General features: G+C 46.5%; 1 protein-coding gene across 2 annotated transcripts in view; it reads left to right on the plus strand.

The window, feature by feature from the left end:
• The window catches only part of PTPN14 (protein tyrosine phosphatase non-receptor type 14), a 192,975-nt gene that overhangs the window by 135,531 nt on the left and 40,769 nt on the right, over nucleotides 1-16,675 (plus strand). For both annotated transcript variants that reach the window (XM_065936217.1, XM_065936218.1), the window contains exons 5-9: nucleotides 544-611; nucleotides 8,067-8,137; nucleotides 9,112-9,199; nucleotides 12,818-12,906; nucleotides 16,313-16,400. In XM_065936217.1, the coding sequence (XP_065792289.1) occupies nucleotides 544-611; nucleotides 8,067-8,137; nucleotides 9,112-9,199; nucleotides 12,818-12,906; nucleotides 16,313-16,400 (404 nt within the window). The remainder of the gene's footprint in view (nucleotides 1-543; nucleotides 612-8,066; nucleotides 8,138-9,111; nucleotides 9,200-12,817; nucleotides 12,907-16,312; nucleotides 16,401-16,675) is intronic.

Raw genomic sequence — 16,675 nt, forward strand, 5'->3', positions numbered from 1 at the left:
GTGTGTTCAGACTTACAACTGTGAGATGAAAACAGGACAAAACAGAATTTGGGCCATCTTGTAACACATGGAGTTGTTTAGGAGGTGTAAAAATTTGCAGCATTCCTTGCCAAGGGTGATTTACAGTGGGAATTTCCAGCTGCAGATATATGAAGAGATGCAGATGGGTTTGGCGCTTCAGTTCTCAAAATTAACCTTGTGTTAAAAAGTCCCCTTGGCAGATAGTCTTAAGATCTGTGTTGGCGCATATTTCATAAAAGATAAATATAGGTTTGTTTTAAATTCTTAAAATAGATTAGGAATCACTTTCAAATATTTCTATTCTTTCTAGAAAATTATGTTGCAGTGCTTGTATGCTGATATTTACATTATTACTATGTAAAAGTGTTAGTAATAGCAAACCCATCTTGGCACTGTTTGTGTTTAATAATAGTGCAGAAGTAGGATGAAGTGAGAAGAGTCAATGTGGTAATAAATTTACCCTGTTTTATCCCATCTTTAATGTCATATAATAAAGACTACCCTCCCCCCTTGTCTTTTCAGCTGATTTTGGAGATTATAATCAGTTTGATTCTCAAGATTTCCTCAGAGAATATGTACTATTTCCTATGGTAAGTATATCTTCCTTTTTCTTAACTCATGTTCTGTCTTCTTTGGATATTTAATTCTTCCCTTCGAAGATCTCAGAGGAATTTACACATGTATTTCCTGGCAAGAATGCCTCTGCATTTATGGAGATAAGTTTTATAAGACCCTGAGAAAAGTAAAGATGGCTCTTCTTGCCTCCTCAGAACACTTCCCTGCCTCACACACTGGCCTTGAGTACTGAGCACTCTCTTCCTTTTTTCTTTTTTTTAATATTTGTATGTTTATTTGGCTGCACCAGGTCTTAGTTGCGGCATGTGAGCTCTGCTTGCAGCATGTCGGATCTAGTTTCCTGACCAGGAGTTGAACTCGGGCCCCCTGCATTGGGAGCTCAGAGTCTTAGCCACTGGAGCCCCAGGAAAGTCCCTCTCTTTCTTTCTGTGCCTCTCAGAAGGCACTCCAGAGCCTTTGTCCTGCCCGTCCTCTGTCTGGAATGCTCGGCCCCGGGTCTTCCTGTGACTGCTCGTTCAGGTCTTGATTCAGATACCACCTCCTCACAGAAAGCTTCCTTGTCCCTGACCGCCTGTAGGACGCACCCCAGCCATCCAGCACTAACTGCTAAATCCCCTTTCACATGCATGCTTTAGAGCTCTTTCGGGATCTAGAGGTGTTCCTTCCTTCCCTCCTTTTCATTGTCAGCTGAAATGCCTTCTCCGTGGCGCTTGAACAGGGAGCTTCTCTGTCTTGTCCATGGTTGTCTGGTACATAATTTTGTGCTCACGTGGGTTTGTTGAATGAGTCTATGAAGTAAAATGTCCACTCTTGACTTAAATTAGGGATGAGGCTAGGTTTTTATTCTTGGGAAATTTTTGGTAGCTTTGGAGTAATTGAGAAGAGATTTCGTCAGGAAAGATAAAATATTTGAAAAGCCATCTTAGGGAAAAGCCATGCCCACTCCAACATTCAGCTCTGATTTTATAAATCATGATCATTCACCACTTTGTGTGTGTGTGTGTGTGTGTGCGTGTGTGTGCTCAAAGCACTGGGGTTTGCAAAATCTGAATGCAAAGCCAAGTATGATAAAATACGATCAGGATTTTATGTGGGGAGAGGTTACCTGTGTTTTGGGCTTGAGGGGCTAATGGTGTGTGAGCTGCATCTTAAAAGATGGGCAGCATTGTGGCAGGTGGTGGTCCGGGGGAGCAAGGGATGCTCTAGACAGAGGGAGGAGGAGCAGGGGTGAGGTGGCAGGCTTGACTGGATAGGAGTCAGCTGGCCATCCTGACAGGTACAGAGGGGAGCAGTGGTACAGAAACATGATGCGTCTGAGGAGTTCGAATGGGTGGGCTCCATCCAGTGGTTCACAGACCCCATGCTTGGGAACTGCTGGGTTAGACCAGTGAGACTGTTCACAGGAGGATGTCAGATGAGAGTGTTCTCAGCATGACATAGGAATTAGGTGTTGGTCCGTGTAGCTCAGATGGTACAGAATCTGCCTGCAATGCAGGAGACCCAGGTTCAATTCCCAGGATGGAAAGATCCCCTGGAGAAGGGAATGGTACCCACTCCGGTGTTCTTGCCTGGAGAATCCCATGGACAGAGGAGCCTGGTACAGTCCACGGGGTTGCAAAAGGTTGGACACGACTGAGCCACTATCACTATTACACTATAGGATAGAAAGAAAAAAAGCAACAAGAGATATTTTGGAAGTGCAGTGGGCAGAGCTTGGCATCTAACCTACTGCGGCCTCTGAGAGAGAGTTGGGTGTCTGGAGACAAAGGTATTAAGTTTTGAGAGGCTAGAAATTATCTGTGTCAGGGCATGAGAGGAATCTAAATTAGTCCCAAGTTAATTTTTTAAATTTTTATAGAATTCTTAAAGGTTAGTTTCAGTTTATAATTATTACAAAATCTTGGCTGTGTTCCCCATATTGTTCAGTACATTCTTGGTCTCTCCAGTGTCCAGTCATCTGTACCTCCCACTCCTCCACCCCCGTCTTGTTCCTCTCCCCTCCTTCGACTGGTCACCGCTGGTTTGTTCTCTGTGTCTGTGAGTCCTTCTTTTTGTTATATTCACTCGTTTGTCATAATTTTTTAGGCTCCATATATAAGTGATATCATACAGTGTTTGTCTTTCTCTGTCTGACATGTTTCAGTCAGTATAATCCCCTCCCAAGTCATCTACGTTGCTGCACATAGCAAAATTTTGTTCTTTTTATGGCTGCGTTACCTGTTTCATATGTGTGTGTGTGTGTGTGTGTGTGTGTGTGTGTGTGTGTGCGCGCGTGCATGGACTTGCCACATCTTCCTTATCCATTCATCTGCTGGTGGACGTTTAGGTTGTTTCTATAGTTTGTCAGGGGCTTCTTCCCTGGTGGCTCAGGCACTAAGGAATCCACCTGCAGTGCGGGAGACCCAGGTTCGATCCCTGGGTGGGGAAGATCCCCTGGAGGAGGGCATGGCAACCCACTCCACTATTCTGGCCTGGAGAATCCTCATGGATGGAGGAACCGTGGCAAGTCCATGGCGAAGAGTCGAACGGGACGGAGCGACTGAGCAGAGCACATGGTTTGTCCGCTGTAAATCTTGCTGCTCTGAACTTTAAGGTGCATGAATCTTTTAGAGTTAGTGTTTTTGTTTTTTCCAAATATATACCCAGGAGTGGAATGGCTGGGTCATGTACTGGTTTTATTTTTAATTTTTTGAGGAACCTCTACCCTGTTCCTACAGTGGCTACAGAAGTTTGCATTCCCACCTGCAGTGTACAAGGGTTCCCTTTTCTCTAAGTTCATCTGAACCTTAACCTAATTCTTCTAAATGAGGGAAATACTGCAAAATCTCTAACTTTTTATGAGTAGCATTGTATTTAGTCTTACTCCCACTAAGATAACAGCAGTATTATCTGCTGGACCTGCTGTTTTTGATCCCTTATTAATTCCACTGATTAAATCAACCTCCGTTCAAAGAGATTGCAGATTACTTCGAGAAGTTCTGCATGGGACTTGGTGTCCATGTCTCTGACATCTCAGAAGTCCACCTCAAAAGTCAGGATGTTTTCCTGTATGCGTGGTGGAAGGGAAAATGAAGCTCATACCTCAAAATTTTAGAGAGTGTGCATAGTTGTGACAAATGAAGGTGATGAACTTGATAATTTTCTAGAATTTCTTTTCTTTTCTTTTTTTTTTTAACCTTTTTCTCATTAAAGGTCTCTGTCACATAGCCTTTAGGCAGAGACCAGGAGAATATTCAAAGTTGATTTCCAGCATGAGATGTGTGCATTTGTAGATGGTAAAAAATGCCTTGACAGGTTTAAGTGCTGTGAAGCAGTAAAGAACTTACTTTGTACATATCATGTCTTTTTCAGAATAATACCTGTCTCCATTGGGCTCTAAGCAAATTGGGTATTAAAACAGTCCAGACCTCATTCAGTTTCACTATGGACAGACAGATATTGGTGGTGTTATTCTTGGATCTAAAACTTCCCCTTTTGAGATAGTAGCTACTTGTGATGGGTGCCTATTTACATTCAGATTGAAATGAATTAACCTTAAATAAAATTTAAAATTTAGTCCCTTAGTTGCATAAGATATATTTTTAAAAAATTGCTCAATAGCCACCTGTGGCTCGTGGCTACTGTCTGGAAAACTTGGCTATAGAACATTTCTATCATTCCAGAAGGTCCTGTCGGGCACTGTTGAGGATGAAGTGGCAGAAACTCATGTCAGCCTGTATGTCTGAATCATGAATATTCCTTAGCTTTTGCCATCAGTCATGTATCCTTTAGGGCTTCCCTGGTAGCTCAGCTGGTAAAGAATCTGCCTACAATGCAGGAGACCCGGGTTCAATTCCTGGGTCGGGAAGATCCCCTGGAGAAGGGTTAAGCTACCCATTCCAGTAGGGGGGCTTCCCTGGTGGCTCAGAGGGTAAAGAATCCACTTGCAGTGCGGGAGACCTGGGTTCAGTCCCAGGGTTCATCATATTATTATGATCAGCAGCGTATTTTTCTGTCTCAGGCAAGCACAGGATGCTGACGTGCGTGCTTTCTAGGCATGAATACTCTGCGCTGTTTGAAACGTGAGCCGACAGCGGACAGGCAGAGGGTAGCGATGATCATTCAGCCGCTTTGTGTGGGTCAGACTCTCCTCAGCACTCTGTAATGGCCCATGTGGGAAAAGAATGTAAGCACGAGTGGATATCTGTGTATATGCAATGCAGGGGACCCAGGTTTGATCCCTGGGTGGGGAAGATCCCCCGGAGAAGGAAATGGCAACCCACTCCAGTCTTCTTGCCTGGGAAACCCCACGGACAGAGGAGCCCGGTGGGCTGCAGTCCACGGAGCCGATAAGAGCTGAACACGAATGAGTGACTAAACAGCAATAACGAAGCGTAAGGAAGACAGCAGGCAGATTCTGGTCAGGACTCTGGGAGAGACACACAGGGCCGAAGATGTGGGTCCGGAGTGGGAAAGGCTCCTGTCCCGCGCGGGGGAACTTGTCCGGGAATAATTGGCCTGAGGTTACAAACTCGGGGGAAGAGGCCTGCAGGGACGTCTGGGTCGCGCTGCCGCGGTCTCAGTGCCAGGCCCGGGCTGACCTGACCGGGCAGGCCGGGGGGAGCCGCGGCAGGCTCTGCAGTTTCCGCTGGGCTTTCAAAGGGAGGAATGTGCTCCTTCGGTGGGGAGGGAGCGGGGATGAGTGGCTGTGTTTGATCTCATAAAGCCACCGAGTTTGTCAAATGGCATTTCTGCCGCTGAGCAGAAGAACAAAGTTAAGTACGCAGGGCGCTCGCCAGGTGTGTAGCTGTGTGCAGGCTCGCTCCCTGCCATTTTTCATCGAGCTCTGGCCCGGCCACCCGCATGCCTGGGGAGGCCCTGACAGACGCAGATGGCGCTGGTGGGGTTGAGTACAATAGCAGAGGGTCCCTTTGGACTTTTTCTTCTTTCAGAGAGTCGGAGGCAGCGGTTTACTGGAGCACTCTTTGATCTTCACTTAGCTTTATTTTGTCCTGTTGTCCCACGCCTTTTACTGGCTTTTCAAAATTAACATCGAGTTATCCCTAGTCCTTGGTAGCCAGATGCGTACCCAGAGCCGGATTTCTAAGCCACGTGGCATCCTTGTGATCCCACAGCGTTAAACTGAGAATGTCGCGCTTTATTTCCTAACGTGGACTTGAGTTGCTTCGAGTGGGTGGCTTAACAGACAACAGCAAATGAAACAGCTCACCTATGAAAAATAAGAGCTGCCAGTAATTCCCTCAGTCTTCTCTAAGGTGTCTCAGGACCATCTGCAGACCTCTAAGAATTTCCAATATAGAGCCATGCTAGCATTTTCCAACTTTAAAAATATTCTTCTTTTTTTTGCAATTTCATCATTTGAGATGGGATATTTCTTACAGTTTTGAGGCGTACCTTCTTGGGGACAGTGTTTCATGAAAGGTGGTTAAAGTGGAGGTAATCTTTATGTACGTGATATTTTACAACCAAGAGAATGAGGCATTTTAGATTGTTTGAAAGCATCAGCCCTCACCGCCTGCCCCGCCACTGACTCCCAGTGGCTGTGATGAGCCTCAGAGGGCCTCCCCGGGACATACAGCTCACACAGCCCCTGACTGGGGCTCAGAGGAGGATGGAACTTTCCAGGCTTCTGCCTAGGAAGGGCAGAGGCAGCGGGGCTCCTGTCTGGAGCCAGCCACAGGGGATGGGATAAGCTTTAGGGTCACCATGCCTGTCAGTGTCTCAGCAACCGGCTGGTCTCCCCGTCTTGGATTTATTCCTCCAGACTCTCTCTCACTTTCCCAGTAGGTGTTTAACAAGCTCTGTAAAGACTCGCACTGTCCTGGAAGGGGCGTTGAGAAGCCCTGTGTCCAGGTGACGCTACTCCCACGGGAGCTGGTGCAACACTGGTCCAGGGGCATGGGGTTTATCTGGTTCAGACTCCAGCTGCTTAGCTCCCCAGCTGTCATCTTCTGGAGCTCCCTTGAGGTAGTTTAGCTGTCATGGCCTCTTTTGCTCCCAAGGCCCGGCCAAGTAGCCTCTGAATGAGCCTACAGTGGCTCTGAATTAGTTTGCTGGGATTAAGCCAGTGGATAAGAAGGTCAGGCACTGTCCCTTCCTGGGCTCAACTTTTGAGGGGATGATGGCCTAGAAACTCATTTGCCTGTATATCCTCACATTTTTGTTAAAAATGTGTAGGCACTTACAAAGCATTTTTTTTTGGCCATGCCAGGTGGCATGCAGGATCTTAGTTCCTCAACCAGGGGTCAGACCCGTGCCCCCTGCATGGGGAGTGTGGAGTCCTAACCATTGGACCCCAGGGAAGTCCCTTACAAAGGATTTTAAATAAAAGTCTGAGAGGTAGGCAGATAGGGAAGAAGAAGCTAAATGAACAAGAGCTATTCTTAGGCCCTCCAGGGTTTAGATGGCAGCCCCAAATATGCCTTCAAGTAGCCTAAGTTATAATGCAGAAAGCCCGATTACAAAAGTAAACACGAACCTCTGTTCTAAAGATGACAACCTTTAATTCAAACGAATAAAAGGAGCAAAACAGAAATAGAGACACAGACACAGAGAACATGCATATGGACACCCAGCGGGGAGAAGGGGGTGGGGTGAATCGGGAGATTGGGTTTGCCATGTACACACTACTATGTATAAAGTCGATAACTAATGAGAACCTGCTGTGTCGCTCAGGGAACTCTCCTCACGCTCTGTGCTGACCTCAATGCGATGGAAATCCAAAAAAGGGGGGGTATCTGTATGCTGCTGCTGCTGCTGCTGCTAAGTCGCTTCAGTCGTGTCTGACTCTGTGCGACCTCATAGATGGCAGCCCACCAGGCTCCCCCGTCCCTGGGATTCTCCAGGCAAGAACACTGGAGTGGGTTGCCATTTCATTCTCCAATGCATGAAAGTGAAGTCGCTCAGTCGTGTCCGCCTCGTAGCGACCCCATGGACTGCAGCCTATCAGGCTCCTCCATCCATGGGATTTTCCAGGCAAGAGTACTGGAGTGGGGTGCTATTGCCTTCTCCGGGGTACCTGCATACATAAAGCTGATTTGGGCTTCCCTGGTGGCTCAGACGGTGAAGAATCCGTGTGCAATGCAGGAGACCCAGGTTCGATCCCTGGGTCGGGAAGATCCCCTGGAGAAGGGAAAGGCTACCCACTCCAGTATTGTTGCCTGGGAAATCCTGTGGACAGAGGAGCCTGGCGGGCTACAGTTCATGGACCACAGAGTCAGACACGACTGAGCGACTACCACTTTAGCACTTTAAGGCTGATCTGCTTTGCTGTCCGGTAGAAACTAACACAACGTTATAAGGCCACTCTACTCCAGTAAAAATTAACTTTAAAAGAAAAAGGAATTGCAGAGGACTCACGGGAGGTTGAGGAAGTGAGACGGGTCAGGGACATGTTTTAGAAAAAAGGAGCGCGTTCAAGGCTCACGAGCAAAATCGCAAGGCACCTGAACTGCTTTCCATTTTGACAGGATTTGGCCCTGGAAGAAGCTGTTCTGGAGGAGCTGACACAGAAGGTGGCCCAGGAACACAAAGCCCACAGGTGAGGTGGGGCTGCCTGGCCCAGCCCGCGGCCGCTGTGCTGGCGGAGACGGAACTGGCGGCCCCCACCCCGCAGCCGGCGGCTCGAGTCCCCGCAGTTCTGTTTCTAGTAGCAAGTGACTCAGCTCTCTTCTGAGAGTGCATGTAGATTGGAAAACTGTGCTCCCTGCCCCTACTGCCCTTGCTTTTTTTCTCTCTTCCTTTTTTTTTTTTCCTTTTTTCCCCCCCATCCCCCCTTCTCCTGTTCTTCAACACCAGTAGACCCACACTGATGCGGAGCTGTTGGCCAGAGGAATTCATCCCTGTGACCTTCCTAAAACTCTGTTTCTGGACTTGGGAAGCCTGGGGCTGCTTGTGCTGAGTGTAGACCTCAAGAGCTACTTTGGGTGGGAAAGTCAAGATCAGGGAGAAAAATGGTGAGATTCAAGTCATCACTGAGAGCTTACTCAGGGCCGCTTGGAGCTCTGTGGGATGAATAGAAAATAAACAGCTTCCCTTCCACACTAAACCACCACCACTTCCAACCTCAGAGGATGTGTGCAGCGGTCCTAGGCTCTCTTAACTTGGTTACTTGGCTCCCAAATTATCATCCTCATAATCTTTTTCCTCTCCTCCTTTTTCCCTTCTTTTTTCTTAACAGTGGAGATTTGTTCCCCCAGGTTGGAGAAAAAAAAAATTTTTTTTTTCCCCAGCAGTCAGCATTATTCACCAGGACGTCTGGCTTAATCCGTGTTCATAGGGCTGTGGCTCTCAATTAAATGCTTTACCTTCCTCTTATTATTCCCTGTTGAGTGAAAGGCTACTGGGGGAAATGTTAATGAATTACATAGTAAAGCTCTGTGCCTACAGTTGGGTGATGATGGCTTTTCCCAGAACTAAAGCCACGGTTCTGGAATGTGCCACCAGGAGAGTCGGGTCTTCCACTGGTTTTATTGCCCTTAACCGTCTCCTCCTTTGATACTCTTTTGGTTTTAGTGGAATCCTGCCAGCAGAAGCTGAGCTTATGTACATCAACGAGGTGGAACGTTTGGATGGATTTGGACAGGAGATCTTCCCTGTGAAGGTAGCATCCCCTGTCCTTGCTTCAGCTGTCTCAGAACAGCACAGGCATTTGGAAAACTAGTGTTGCTTGGGAGCAGAGAACCAGAAGGCTTGGCTTTCTCATTTCTGCATGCCATTAGTTAGCATGTCCAATTTACTTTAGTGAAAGCAAACCCTTTTTTGTTAATGGAGAGATTTTGAAGCTTTCCACAGTCCTCAGCAGACTGTCTCCATTGTAAGACAACCTTCTGAGTGAGTAGCCAACACCAGCCCATCTGGTGCCGAGAAGTTATCAAGGTCACAGCCGACCTTACCGTGGGACACGAAGCAAACGTCACCTGTGCCTTAATACAGATCCTCCCCAGGAGTTTTCCTCCCCACCCTTTTCTTTTCTCTTCTTGGGGCCAATGCAGTGATAACTGTTTGTGAGGAAGAATGAAACATTTCCTGGATACAGTTATACTTTATTTCTCTGGCTCTAGAGAGCCTCTGTTGTGGATTTCCAGCCCCTTTGGTGTTTTCTGGAAAGTATGCCTAGGAAATGGTTATAAGCACATCCCACCCTTTGCAACAAATTCACCTCCTGAAGTGAAGGTGTGGTGGTGGGGTCATGGTGCAAGGTCGTCTATAGAGCTGAGTCCATCATCCAAACTAATTTTCCTCTCTCTGGTGACCCACTTTACCAAAGACGGAGTTTTATCAGAAACCTAAAGCAACTGGCACATTTCAGCAATTTGGGAGACTCCTGCAATTTCAGCATAAACATTTCACTCCATACTAGCTCCACTGGCTGTTTTATAAGTGTTCTGTTCCCCCTCTGTTGCACGTTTGCAATTTGCCTTAATGAGAACTGCCCATGTGTATCAAGTAGACTCGAGCAGGGTGGCCGCAGCTTGCAAAAAAGGCTAAATGGCTCTTTTTTAGATTTGTTTAATTTTCTTTTGCTTCTCTAATGGCTGCCCTTCATAGGGTTGTAATCCATTTTCCCTGCAATAATGCCTTATGAAGCCATCTGCATCCCACTTACATGTCAGCAGCCCATATATAGTCATGATATTTTGGAAAATCAGAGTAAACTTTTCTCCACTTCTAGAAAACCCGACTTCTTGGGCCCTGGAGATTGGAGGTTTGGTTGTGGGGGTCATTTGCTTGCGTGGTTTTTAAAGTCATTCTGAACTGTGGGAAGCAGAGGCAGTGGAGACGGCGCTGAAATCCGCTCTGCTGGGTTCAGATGCATTTTTGAGTCTGTCCTTTAGTGGGAAAAGCGCAGAGAGCTCTCAGAGCTGCTCCGAGTGGGCAGACAGGCTCGGCTGACTCACGGCCCGTGGGTGTAACTCGGCTGGCCTGCTGCTTTTTTTCCTCCCCCACCACATATCTGCTCATGACTCAGGTGACCACCTACAGACCGCGTGATTCCGGGTGACCCAAGGATGCGGGGCGGGGCGGCGGTACCCGTGGGGGCTGTGATGGAGTCGGCTGTAAATGAAAAAGCAGCAAGGGTAACCTGCCCGTGGTGACGGAGCCCCTCTGGGTCAACCTTCTTGACCAAGGAAGGTTTCAAACATATGTTATGGCTGTGTCCCAGGGACGGTCATTTAAGTTTCGTGTAGGGTTTTTTTTTTTTCCTCGGTGAGTGATTTCTCAAAAAATTTTTCAAGATTGGGGAGCAGAAATACCAGTGCATTTCTTGACAGGGCTTCCCCTCCCCGTCCACAAACACGGGGTGCCCGCAGCCTCTGTGGGCTCCTGTACTGTCAGAGCAGGTGGGCGTGGGGGGAGGCAGCTTCTGGAATGGGTCACACCGGGTCTGGAGCCTCAACCCAAGCTGCCTGTGCTGTTCTGCCGGGTGTGTGGGCCGTGGTTTTTCATCGTCCCACGCTGGTGGCCTGCTCCTCCCATGTCCCCATCTGTCCCCCTCGACCTCTGCACCCACCTCCTGGCAGCATCCCCAGGGAAGTCTTTCCACAGAATTTTCCTTTCTCTTCCCATCTCTACTTTGCCCGTCTTCGTTTCCCACATAGATTTTTTTTTAATCATGTAACTTACCTTTTAGCTCCTTGTAATTACTGAGGCCCTCTCCCCGATCCCGAGTTCTTTCTCGCTCAGCTTTTGCCATCAGCAGTTGTCTTTCCCTCTCTCTCTCTCTCTCTGAGAAGATTCCTATGTGAATGGAAAGTTTTGGGGAAGTGGGTTGAGATGAGGTCCTTGAGAAGGAGGTCTTTGTGTCTTAGATGGGATCAGGTATTCCGAGGAAGGTTAGGGGTTTGTCTTTGCTTTCCTGGGCTGAGTTGGGCGTGTCTCTTCGCTCACTCCACAAAGAGGACGCCTCCCAAGTGAAAGCGGGGGGCCGGGTGACAGTTGCTCCCTGGATGCGGAGTCTTGCTCCCACTCTGCTCTCAAGAACACTGGGGGCTGGGTTATGCTTTCCCGGGCAGGAGGTTGGCACCTGACTGGACCAAGAGACCGGCCTGAAGACAAGACCCCTGGCCTCTCCCAGACAGGGCCCAGCGGACTGCCAACAGTGAAGCTTACAGTCCACGTGCCCTTCCTGTGCTCACAAAGGTCCCAGCCAGTGTTTAGCCTCCCACCCTGGAGCGTGAATACCCAATCATCACACCCTCCAAGGTGCCCTGATAGGAGTAACAGAGGTCAGCACAATGAGGATGAAGCACCCCAAAAGAGGCAGAGATTCTGCAGGGTGAAGGATTCCCCCATCCCTCTGTGAGCTTCAGGGATTTTACATACATATGTATAGGTATATATTTATGTATTATATATTACCTCATTGAAGGAGTAGGTTGCTTTTAAAAGAGAACATTCAGTTTTGTTAATCTAGAAAAAAAAATAAAAGAGAACATTCAGAAAATAAAAACTCTCAGAAATTTATAATATGATGTCAGAATGGTAAACTTAATAGACAGGTTAGAAGAGTAAGAAAAGTCTCACCAAAACCCCAAAGCGATGGAATGTGGGAGGCAGGAGATAAAATTGGAGGGCCAGCCCAGATGTTCAGCATTTGAATAATGGGAGTTCTGAAAAGAGTGAACAAGGGAAACAGAAGGTAGTAATTTGAGAAAATATCCCAGAACTGAGGAACACGAGGTTCTAAATTGGAAGGCCGAGCATGGTGGATGCAAATAGACACACTCTAGGGCTTTAAGTGGTAGAACTGGATGCCTTTAAAGGAGAGGAAATGGTGACTGCTGGCTGCTTTAAACAAGATCTAAAGAATATTCAGTTCTTCAAATTATGTGCCTGTGTAATTGCACATATACAGTATGCATATATAATAAAAATGTATGCACATGTAATTTTGATTTAAAAGAAAAACAAAAAGTAGAGTTAAAAAAGATATTAACAGATGCTCATGAAAGAGATCTTAACTGCCAACCAATCTGAGAAAAATCCTAAAATTCTTTCTTAAATGGGAAATGTGACAAATTGAGATAAAAGAAGAAAATGAATCTATGTAGTCTCTTAGGATGTGCAGTGGACGCCTCCCTTCAGGGTGCTTGTTTCCCCAATGCCGTCTGTGACTCATTCCATGTATGGGCGAGAAATGGGGTGTGGTCCCCATGGGGAGGCTACCAGACTGCTGGGATGTTTTTCCTCACAACGATCTCTTGTTGATCTTATGCAGGACAATCATGGAAACAGTGTGCACCTGGGCATTTTCTTTATGGGGATTTTCGTGAGGAACAGAATTGGAAGACAAGCAGTAATCTACAGGTAGTCTGATTTGTCTCCTTTCTCCTTTTTCCCCTGGAGGTGTTCTCCCAAACCCCTGGAGTATGAAAGTTATATGGATGAGTTAAGAGCCAGACCATGGATAAGAGTTGAGCTTTTCTCAACTCTAATAAGATCAGCCCCCTCTGCAGGGTTTAAGTGGTTATGGAGAAATTCCTCTCATTTTCCCTGGGGGTTTGTTTAGGGACGGAGGATAGAGAATGCTCTTTGTCTCCACTGACTCCAACACATGCATAGTTGAACCTCCACTGAGCCAGAAGCGTGGAATCAAATTCTCTGAGTCTGGTTGGAAATGGGCTCTTTAGGCATGAGGCTCCTGCAGGATCCCCTTTGCCCGGATTACCCATGCTGCTGCTGCTGCTGCTAAGTCGCTTCAGTCGTGTCTGACTCTGTGCGACCCCATAGACGGCAGCCCACCAGGCTTCCCGGTCCCTGGGATTCTCCAGGCAAGAACACTGGAGTGGGTTGCCATTTCCTCCTCCAATGCATGCAAGTGAAAAGTGAAAGTGAAGTCGCTTAATTGTGTCCGACTCATAGCGACCGCATGGACTGCAGCCCACCAGGCTCCTTCACCAATGGGATTTTCCAGGCAAGAGAGATTACCCATGACCAGTCATTAAATCCAACCTGGCTTCATCCATTGCCCAGCGCGCCCTTTGCTTAATGCCATGTGCTATAAAGGTGCAAACTAATTTTTCTATTAAAGAAAGAGGGCTCTTTGTGAAAGTATGTTTTGAAAAATCAATGTTTGTTATCATTAATGAAAAGACTTTGGTCTTTTTTTATTACTTTGTTCCTTCAGCCTTCTTTTCCATTTAACAGGAGTGGAAGCCATGTAGGGAAGTGACAGGGTGTCCCCTACATTACAGGTCCATGAGCTTGCCTTGTATTGATGCCCACAGATCCCATGCTAGTGTCAAAATCTGAAAAACTGCACACTTACTTTCATTTATGAGGGCAGTGTGGCCTATTATTTACAGGAAAAGCAGCTTTCCTGTGTGTGCATCTGATAGGCAGAGCTGCATGCGGTCCAGGGAAGATGATCAAAGACGGCTCTTAGAGGCAGAGCATGGTCCACCTTCTGGAAGTAAATTCTTGGCCAGCCATGTACTTCTTGGATCAGCAGTTACTGCAGGTCATTTGGAGAAAGTTTTCCCATTAAAAGCTTCCTAATTGGCTTTTGTTTTCCTAGGTCCCCACCCTGCCATTATTTTTGTCCAGTTGTTTCCTTTTGCTCTTTGAATAGAGACATTATTGAAGGAGGAGTGGAGAGAGAGTGCTTTGGGGCTACAAAATAAGCATTTTGATTTTTGGACATGTTTTTGACTTTGGAACATGTTGCACGACTCATATACCTGCAACGAATTGAGCAAAATATATAAATGTGGGCAGAGTCGGAGCTATACATTTTTATGCCCAGGTAAAGCTATCCAGGCCTTTTGTCCCACACAGTTCTCTGTAGCTAAATCAGTGCTTGAGTCAGAGAAGAGAAGCAGATAGATTTTGCATTCCAGCTCTCTGGATTAAATTGAAAATAGCAGTTTGAAAGTTCACTGATCATAATAAGCCCCTCAAAGGTTTTGTTCAGTTTCCTTGGGAACTGCTTCCAGCCCACTTCCTTTAGCATGTGCCATGAAACCCTTGTAAGATGTGAATTTACTGGTATTGTAGTGTATGTTAACTGTGCCGCTAAAGGTGCAGTCATATGGTGGAGTGAGGAGTGGATCCAGAATTTTGGCCATTGATTTGAGGGAATGGAGCCAGAGAATATCAAATATCTTTTATCTTTCGAGACCCTCAGTAAGGAGCATGTAGTTGTGAGGCCATATAGATGTGATCTTATGGAACTATTAGTCAGCAGACAGCTTGCAGAGTACCTGTAGATGTATATAAACACAGATGACATTGGTGTAATAGAAGGGTGATTGGAGGAAAACCTGAAAGGGATCGATATAACTCATGCTGATAAGGAGAGTGGATAAGGCTAAGTCCTCCCCTTTGGCCTGAATTGCCTCATCTCCAAAGTGGGAAACTCGTCTAACTAGAGAGCTGATGAAAGAACTGGCCTTTATACAGATAGGAGGCAACATCCTTACTTTTCATTATTTCAGCAAGCATCTAGCGTATGCTGTAAACCAGATGTACTCGGTCCATGGAATACAGAGATGAAGCAAGCAGAGTGTCTGCCCAAGGCATGGGTCCTCTGGTTGAGCTTGGTTTAGTTAGGAATCTGATCACAGACATAAACCACTGTGATACAATGTGGTGACTGATGAAGGACTGCACCCGGCCCTTTCCTGGCATGTAGGTGGTTGGAATGAGGAAAGGCTTCCTGGAGAAGGTGGCTGCTTCTGAGTCTTAATGGAATCATTCAGGCAGAGATGGAAGTGCAGTGAGCAAAAGCAGGAAAGAAAGGAACTTCCATGGCAGTCCAGCAGTTAAGACTCTGAACTTCTACCATAGGGGGTGCGAGTTTGATCCCTGGTTGCGGAACTGAGATCCCTCATTCTGCCACAGCATGGTCAAAAAAATTTTTTTAAGTTAAAAAAAAAGCAGGATGGAGAGGAAAAGGCAGTGGGCAGGGAATTATAGGTTGGGGAGCAGAGTGAAGGGCAGGTAATGTAAGAGATGATTAGAAACTGGCTCTAAATAGATGGGAAGCAGGAGCTTCCCTTCCCTTGTGTGGTGGTTCTGTCTGTGTATCTCATTTTAGGTCAGAGCTCTATAAGGAAAGGGAAGGAAATTTGTGTGTGTGCGTGTGTTTATTTCACAAAAATGTAGACACATTAAACATTCACTCAGCCTTTTTTCTAAGTGGCATAATCAAATCTGTAGTGTACATTGCAACACAGAATCTCCGTGGATTCTTCAGCCTAGGTTCCTGAAAATACATCATTTAGTTTATTTTATTATTTTTTTTTGCTGCCCTATGTGACTTGTGGGGTCTTAGTTCTCAACCAGGGGTGATCCTGGGCATACAGCAGTGAAAGGCTGGAATCCTAGTCACTGAACCTCCTGGGAACTCCACACATGACTTTTAAATGACCTGCTCTCCCTGTATTGAAAATGGGGTTCATGGGAAAGACTTTGTCCATCTGGAAATATGAAAAACTAGGCAGCAGAAGTCTCTTGCATATTTTTCTCCTAGCTCATAAGGGAAAGTGTACTTTATCAAACAGCAGCGTCAAGGTGGTGTGTGGCTATTTAAGTAGATGCATATTGCATTTCATTTCCATTTCTGCTTTGAAGGAAGAAACGTTTAGCTTTTAAAAATACAGCTAAACCATCATTTGTAAAGTGAGGCTCAGTAATAGCAGATGACCCTCCTGTACTGTCATAAATGTCTGGAAAGTCTTTGGGCAAACACTGTGGGATTTCTTCTGCACAGGTGGAATGACATGGGAAACATCACCCACAACAAGTCGACTATCCTGGTGGAGCTCGTCAACAAAGAGGAGACTGCCCTCTTTCACACGGTAAACCAGACAGGCAGTGAAGGCATGGCCCCACAGGCAGCTTGCTGTCTGCCTTCTCAACTCCTAATATGCTTTCCTTGGTCTCCATGTCATGAGAGAATAAATAATCTATCAGACCCATTACTTTCCATTACATGCCCACTGCTGCCATCACTCATTTCCAAGGGGTGGTGGTGACCTGATGCTCACAATGCCTGGATTCCAAGCTAAGTTTTACTCTAGGCTTTGCGTTCCTCCACCAGCCTCATTTGTACTGGATCACAATGTCTGGCATG

This window comes from Muntiacus reevesi, chromosome 5, assembly GCF_963930625.1.
Source record: "Muntiacus reevesi chromosome 5, mMunRee1.1, whole genome shotgun sequence".
Lineage (NCBI taxonomy): Eukaryota > Metazoa > Chordata > Mammalia > Artiodactyla > Cervidae > Muntiacus > Muntiacus reevesi.